General features: G+C 40.5%; 1 protein-coding gene across 1 annotated transcript; it reads right to left on the bottom strand.

Annotated features, from left to right (window-relative positions):
- Positions 1 to 1343: 1343 nt before the first annotated feature.
- On the bottom strand, positions 1344 to 7739 carry LOC116973300 (33 kDa inner dynein arm light chain, axonemal-like). Its single transcript, XM_033021218.1, has 3 exons — positions 7567 to 7739; positions 3447 to 3611; positions 1344 to 1604 (listed from the first exon to the last, which is right to left on the bottom strand). Exons 1-3 carry the CDS (start codon positions 7699 to 7701, stop codon positions 1569 to 1571), a joined length of 336 nt encoding a protein of 111 aa, XP_032877109.1. The 5' UTR covers positions 7702 to 7739; the 3' UTR covers positions 1344 to 1568.
- Between the last annotated feature and the right edge of the window lie 505 nt (positions 7740 to 8244).

The raw sequence follows: 8244 nt of genomic DNA, 5'->3' as shown, positions 1-8244 counted from the left end.
GTGGTGATGAAGTGCTTTGAGAGGTTGATCATGGAGCAAATCAACTCCTACCTCGACAAAAGCCTGGACCCACTGCAGTTCGCGTACCGCCACAACAGATCAACGGTGGATGCGATCTCGCTGGCCCTCCACTCCGCACTGGACCACTTGGACAAGAAAAACTCATATGTCAGGCTGTTTATTGATTACAGCTCGGCATTTAACACAATCATCCCCTCCAAACTGGTTACCAAACTCGCAGAACTGGGTCTCTGCGCATCCCTCTGCAACTGGATCATCGACTTCCTCATCCACAGACCACAGTCTGTTCGTATTGGTGGAAATGTGTCAGCCTCGATAACAATCAGCATGGGAGCACCTCAAGACTGCGTGCTCAGCCCCCTGCTGTACTCACTCTATACCCATGACTGCATAGCGAACCACAGTGCGAACTCCATCATCAAGTTCGCTGACGACACCACTATTGTGGGGCGTATCACTGATGGGGATGAGTCAGAAAACAGAAGAGAGATCGAGCAACTGTCCATATGGTGCCAGCGCAATAACCTGGACCTCAACACCAGCAAAACCAAGGAACTGATTGTGGACTTTGGAAGGAGTAGGCGGGGGACCCGCAGCCCCATTTATATCAGCGGGTCGATGGTTGAAAGGGTCAAGAACTTCAAATTCCTGGGCGTGCACATCTCTGAAGATCTTTCCTGGTCCGAGAACACCAACGCAATTATCAAAAAAGCTCATCAGCGCCTCTACTTCCTGAGAAGATTACGGAGAGTCCGATTGTCAAGGAAGAAGAGTCTTCCTTCTCTAACTTCTACAGGTGCACAGTCGAGAGCATTGCATCGTGGCTTGGTTCGGCAATTTGAGCGCCCTGGAGAGGAAAAGACTACAAAAAGTAGTAAACACTGCCCAGTCCATCATTGGCTCTGACCTTCCTTCCATCGAGGGGATTTATCGTAGTCGCTGCCTCAAAAAGGCTGGCAGTATCATCAAAGACCCACACCATCCTGGCCACACACTCATCTCCCTGCTACCTTCAGGTAGAAGGTACAGGAGCCTGAAGACTGCAACAACCAGGTTCAGGAATAGCTACTTCTCCACAGCCACCAGGCTATTAAAACTGGCTCGGACAAAACTCTGATTATTAATAACCCATTTTCTGTTATTTGCACTTTATCAGTTTATTTATTCATGTGTGTATATATTTATATCATGGTATATGGACACATTTATCTGTTTTGTAGTAAATGCCTACTATTTTCTGTGTGCTTAAGCAAAGCAAGAATTTCATTGTCCTATACAGGGACACACGACAATAAACTCACTTGAACTTGAAAACACTTGTTAGACATTCCTTTATTATAGATTAATGCATTAACATTCAGAGAATATCTACTTTACATTTGTGGATATCCACTAATTTATAATAATTACCTTTGTATTTGTTAATAATTTAGATGGTTTAAGGCATGGGATCTGCACATAAGCACACAAGGCATTGTTACAATACTGCTAAGGAAAGCATACATCAAAATGCCATTCCTCCATGTAAGTAATAAAACAGGTGCAGTTCATCTCCTGTAAGTAATGACACCTTCAAGTTGCAGCTGCAGAGAAGAAAAAAAAAATGCAGACCACAGTGAATGAAAACATTTTTACCTAGCGGTTCATCTTTGGTCAGTAACATTAAATATGCTATAGGGTAGCATTGCATTCAACCTCTGAAATTCAGTTCCATTAACAACTGAAAGATGATGCATTTGATACAAATTTACTATGGTAGGAAATGTGCCTGCCAATTTGTGTACAGCAAACTTATACAAACACCAATGAAAATTAATGAATGGTTCAATGGTTAACCAGGATCCTGAAATCATTCTTAACTCAGACCTTTTGATGCCGGTGTAATTGGACTGTGGAACTCAACTTCACTTCTTCTGAAAAATACTTATGAATGTTTTGAGTGTGTTGTGCTTAATTTCCCGAACTGATGTGTCGTTTAAAGAGGATGAGTAGCTCAATGCAATAAATATCTAAACCCCGATTAGCGAGAGAGGGTACCTGAACCCATTCATTTCAAGTGCACTCTCGTAATTTTTTCCAGATTAAAGAAAGCGCCGGACCACTAGTTATTGGAAAATCAGTGGTGGATCTGTATTACAAAACTTATTTAAAATGTTACTGTTGAATAAAATGATGATGAACAAACATTTGTCTGAGTGCTGAAGTAATTCTCTTGGCTCACTGTCTTTTGTTGATAATCTGTCGACTGCATTCCTACAGTTATTTAATTTTTGGGATCCTAATACAGACAAGAATCAGTCCTTAATTTAACAGCAGAAAAAGGCCAAGGGAGGCCTTTTTTACTGCTCAAGGCCTAAGAAATATAAACCTTTAATGGACAGTCAAAAAATCATGAGTGTGAACCTAAGAATAGAACCTAAAACGGAATGGATTATATTTGGAATAATAGTAGAAGATTTCAATTTAAATAAAGACCAAAACTTTTTTTTAATTATGGGTTAATAATTGGAAAGAAATTGATACTTAAATTTTGGAAAAATACAACCATACCAACTGTTAAAATGTGGATTAGGAATATGATGGACATAGCACGCCTTGAAGAAATGAGACTCCGACTAATGGATAAATATGACCAATTCTTAAGGAGTTGGTCTCCTTTCATCGACTTTTTGGAATCATGTGATGCAGCGGTACCGTAAAGATTGCTGATTTCAGTTCATGCCGTGGATAGATCTACATCTCCGAATAAAGATTTGAAAATTTCTCTTTTAAGGGGCCTTCTCTCCTATTTCTACTTTCCACTTTTTCTTTTTTTTTTCTTTTTTATATACACACTTAACGTTTTTCTATTCTCTACCATCTATTTTTCCTCTTTTTCCCCTTTCTATTGTTTTCTTTTTCTTGTCTTGCTTACTTCCTTCTCAAAACATAAAACTAGAGGTTGTACATAGAATGGATTACGGTATGACATAGTTGGCACCTAAAATTAGGTTCCACTGTACTGTTTTGTACTGTATTAACCTCTAATAAAATAAACAAAAAAAAGCAAAAAAATAAAATAAAAACAGCAGAAAAAGGCCAAGGGAGGCCTTTTTTTTACTGCTCAAGGCCTAAGAAATATAAACCTTTAATGGACAATCAAAAAATCATGAGTGTGAACTCAATTTTGCATTGCAACCATAATTGTCATGACAATTCACGGCCAACAGATCTTGCACACATCACGTGATATGTATTAAAAACCTTAATGGACATTGTGTGTCCATCAAAATAAATCGGGGTCAGATAAAATTCAGTCATGTTATACTTAGAAATATTGGTCAAAAATTGTTTCACACAAGATAGTATTATGGACTAGATAAGCGCCACAACAAATTTTCAAAATCTTCTGAGGCAATAATAACATTCTGTGATGGTTACTTTACCTTTAATTGTTGATTGATCTTTCTAAGAGTAACAATTTCTTCTGAATGTCTCTTGACATCGAGCTCTTTCCTTTCTGCATGTCGTTTCTCGGCTGCATCATATTTAGCTTTCATTTCACTGAGTTCATTTTGAACTTTGGTTATTTCTTGTTTAAGTGCTTCAATCTGTGATAAGAGAAAGAGCATCACAAGATCTAGGTTTAGATCAACAGACAAAGAAACATTACATTTACACAACAAATGTTGATATAATAAATCTAAAAACTATTTCAATGTTAGCAGCAATGTCAATTGTGAGCATTTTTATTCTTTCCAAACTGAACCAATAATATTGTAGATCAAATACACAGGGTTACCAACTCTCATGCATTGAGCGTGAGAATCGCGCAATTGGCCAAATTCTCACGCTCTCATGCTGATCACAAATTTCTCATGCTCTGTCGTGAGAAATTCTGTGATCAACGCAAATTTCAAACTCGTATCAAGTGCATGGACTGCGGGTGTTAGAGAGCCGGGGCTGAGGGAGGGATGGAAGCAGAAGCAGCCGCGGGGGCAGATGCGGACGGGGAGCCGGGGCTGGCGAATGTTTGCCGGGCTGGCGAGTCGCTCGCTGCAGCTCCGGCCATGGAGCAGCCTCAGTGCAAGAGTCCCGGGCATTCGTCGGAAGCATTGCACCGTGGCTGTGAGAGACTCTGTGCTGAATTCACACAGGTGACCAGCATGGATCAGGATGCGGCTCGGTGCATCCTGGAGGACAACCAGTGGCTGCTGGAAGTAAGTACCAACCACTGGGTAGAAGCGGTGGAAGATAGTGGCCTTCAAATGGGGGTGGTTGGAGAAAGCATCCTGCTTGCCTGCTAGATTTTCACTTACTGTAACTGCAGGAAAAATGTTCCCGATGTTGGGGGAGTCCAGAACCAGGGGACACACACAGTTTAAGAATAAGGGGTCGGCCATTTAGGACTGAGATGAGGACAAACTTTTTCCACCCAGAGAGTTGTGAATCTGTGGAATTCTCTGCCACAGAAGGCTGTGGAGGCCAATTCACTGGATATTTTCAAGAGAGAGTTACATTTAGCTCTTGGGGCTAGCGAAATCAAGGGATATAGGGAAAAACAGGAAAGAGGTACTGATTTTAGATGAACAGCCATGATCATATTGAATGTCAGTGCTGGCTCGAAGGCCTATTCCTGCATCTATTTTCCATGTTTCTATGCTTCAGTATATGGCAATAAAATTCGACCACTTGATTTTGAAGCATTCATGCATGGTGGAAGTATAATGTAGTCATAGAGTGATACAGTGTTGAAACAAGCCCATCTGCGCAACTTGCCCACACCCGCCAACATGTCCCAGCTACACTACCTGCTTTTGGTCCATATCCCTCCAAACCTGTCCTATCCATGTATCAGTCTAACTGTTTCTTAAATGTTGGGATAGTCCCTGCCTCAACTACATCCTCTGGCAGCTTGTTCCATACACCCACCACCCTTTGTGTGGAAAAAGTTACCCCTTAAAAATACTTTAAACAAAAAACATTTAAATCAGACTTCTATAATGTGAGCGGGGAACTGAGGCCAGTTGTCTGTGATGTCTGAATCCCCATGCTCAGCGATTCGTGTTACGGAGTTGGCTAATGTTATTGATTTGTAATTAGCCTGATTTGTAATTAGTTGACAGAACCTTAATTAATTAATCCGGAATATCCAGGGGGATGGGATAAGTGTAATATTAAAATGACATGCAAGGTGTCAGGCTGTCTGTCACAACATACAGCCCAGATAACACATTATTTCCTTCAGTTAAATATTGGGAAGGTAGCACTATTGTCATTTGCCACTCAACTATTATGTTTGTTTACCTCACTGACTATTTCTACCCCCCCCCCCCCCCCCCCCCCAACTTCTGTTGACAGGTTGAATAGAAATGTCCCCAATCTTGTTGTTTTATTAAATGAACACATAGATGAACATCCTCAAGGAGTGTAATCAATTGGAAACTGATTCAGATGTGATGTTTAAGAGCTTGTTAAAGAAGGGGCATATTTTAAAGGAGTGACAGAGATACTTGCAGGGGAATGTGTGAGGTTATTATTTGTCTTTAGTTTTAGCTTGAACCAGGACATTTGAAGATTCAACGTTTAATACAGTAATTGTGCTGATACTGACTCTAACCAACCACATAATGAATATCATCCAATCTGGAGGTTTTATTTGTCTGATGCCATTTAAACGTCACTTGGATTTCAATCACTTCAATGTAAAAGTAATTTGGAATGGAGAGCAATGGAACAATAATTTCCCCCCGGTACGTATTAACTGTAATATATTGTATGTATGCATGTTGGTAGGTGCAATCAAAACAAATATCTTTTTATCATTGTTGTTTTATGAATACCACAGAAAATATTATGTACTCTCAAGATCACATTAAATAGAATATTATTGCTTAAATATATATTGTTATTGGACTTTGCATTTCGGAAAAGTCCCAGCTGAGAGGAAGACAACAAAATACTGAAAATATTGGGGATGAAAATGACTTCAGGACAGTTTGTTAAGAAAATGGTATCGGAATACATACAGCTGAATGAGTATAATTTTATGGATGAGAAATTGTGTTCAACCAACTGATGACTTCTTTGACAAAATAACTAGCATGTTGGATAACAAGGAAGCCAATGGATGTAGCAAATTTTCTTACACTTAAAAGATTACTGCATTAGATAAGCACCTGTGGACTTGAATGTAATAGGTTAAGTCCAGGGGATCAGATACGGGGCTTTATGTGTGGGCCAGATATATTGTCAGTGCAGAGGGGCTAAGACCAAGGCCAAGTGTGCATCCAGAGTCAAGGTCTGGAATAGTACTAGGTGTGCAGTCAAAGCTGGGACAATGGGAGTGTTCAGCACTGTGAACCTAAGCAGATAAGCACCTATGATCAGAGTAGAATAGGGGGCCAGGTGTAAGGCTAGACTCAGAGTCAGGAATGAGAGAAGGTATGCAATTGGAGTCAGGATCAGTACCAGGCGTGCAGTGAGACCCAGGTTGGTCAACATGGGCCAAGTGCTTGATTATAATCTGATTTCCATACATGAATACACTAAGATCATTCATGTGCTGCACCTGTTAATCAGAGCCTGACTCTACTGTGGAATGTAATTAGGAATGTAATTTAGCCTAACCTTATTCATAGCTAATCCAATTTCAAGCATGAATATTGCATTCAAGTGTAAGTTAAAAGACTTGCAACAGTATGCACCAGATTGCACAATTTCAAGCTGAAAAATGCAAAAGCTCCGTACAAATGGGAGGGGTGCACCTCCCCCCACACCCACACCCTCCCCCCCAGGTCGCTATGCTCCCTGGGGCTTGGTCTCTCGCAATGTCTCACTCCCTACTCTCACCTAATGTTGGCAGCCCTGAATACATAGCACCTGTGGAAAGACAGAATGTATTTTGAAATGTTGTCCAATTCAAAGACATAGCAGGGCATCTCAATCCTTGAGATGGCAAGGCATACGAATCCTGAGTTATGCATTGCGGGCAGGGACTATGGTTCAATTCTCGTGCTATAGCCAGTCACAGGCGCATAACTTGTTGTTAGCTGGAGAAGCTCAGGTTTGAGGAACAGAGGTGTGTACAGACATTGGTGTTTCTGCAGACGTTCTAGGAGCTGAGTGATAGAATACTTCATAATGTCACCTCTCATTTGATTTTAAAGATGATTCTGTCTCTGTAAGGAGGAAGCTGATTTTTTTTATTATTACTTTGTTTCAGTTAACAAAGTGTATTTGAATGTTTTTTAATTATTGATTTTCCATTAGTTACCATTTCATTTTTTATGGTTTTTGAATGTCTGTGAATGCTCCAAATTTTGCCGGAGCCTGTTGGGACTGATTTGGGTCAGCCCTCTGCACCACAAAGTAGGCACTCTGACCTTAGCCCAGCTTAGTAAGGGTGTGCAAGGACCACAGGTAGTGTTTTTAGAGTAGTTCACAGATCACATCCTGTCCAGCACAATCTGCCTCAATATTTTTCCCTGGATCAGAAAATACATCTCCTTTACATTTTAAGCATTCATCTTAAATCCAACCACAGTTGTTTTTTGAGTGTTTTACCTGTTGGCGCAGTAGAATTTTTTCTAGATCTCCTTGAAGAGCCTTCCTCAACCCAAATGCAACGCTACTTTCATACAAGGTGTCATACGCCGCAAAGGTCATGAGAATCTCATTACGAACTCGAAGAAGCAACATCCCACGTTCTGGGCAGTTGATGGTGATATGTCTAATCAGCTCATCTTTTCAATAATTCAAATGAACAACAACTTTCATGAAAATGGTCAGGAACATTCCCAGCATTGCACAGTTTTAAAATGATACATTCTTAATTATATTTAACCTCTCCTGCACGGTAACATGTATGTCCCTCTTCATGTGCAGTGTAAAATCAAGGGAAATAGTGACAATTATGACCAAACTATGTATGCTTTAGAATGCTGCCATTTACATGGTTTTTGGTATTTGCAATTCTTCAAGTAAGCTTTAAAACACGCTTTGAATTCTGTTTGCCTGGTTAACTCCTATGAATGAGCTTGAAATCATGTGTCTGCTTTAGGAGGTACACAAAAATGCTGGAGAAACTCAGCGGGTGCAGCAGCATCTATGGAGCGAAGGAAATGGGACACATTTCGGCCCGAAACGTTGCCCATTTCCTTCGCTCCATAGATGCTGCTGCACCCGCTGAGTTTCTCCAGCATTTTTGTGTACCTTCGATTTTCCAGCATCTGCAGTTCCTTC

The sequence above is a fragment of the Amblyraja radiata genome, chromosome 5, assembly GCF_010909765.2.
Source record: "Amblyraja radiata isolate CabotCenter1 chromosome 5, sAmbRad1.1.pri, whole genome shotgun sequence".
In the NCBI taxonomy this organism is placed as follows: domain Eukaryota; kingdom Metazoa; phylum Chordata; class Chondrichthyes; order Rajiformes; family Rajidae; genus Amblyraja; species Amblyraja radiata.
The sequence above is the reverse complement of the archived record's forward strand: the minus strand, read 5'-3'. Positions and strand labels throughout refer to the sequence as shown.

What these genes read in the sequence shown, in the direction of transcription:
- LOC116973300 (XM_033021218.1), bottom strand. Translation starts at nt 7,701, where the DNA reads ATGTTGCTTCTTCGAGTTCGTAATGAGATTCTCATGACCTTTGCGGCG. An exon ending in AAATTCTACTGCGCCAACAG is followed by an intron (nt 3,612 to 7,566) that starts GTAAAACACTCA and finishes CTCTTATCACAG; the next exon opens with ATTGAAGCACTTAAACAAGA. An exon ending in AGATCAATCAACAATTAAAG is followed by an intron (nt 1,605 to 3,446) that starts GTAAAGTAACCA and finishes TCTTCTCTGCAG; the next exon opens with CTGCAACTTGAAGGTGTCAT.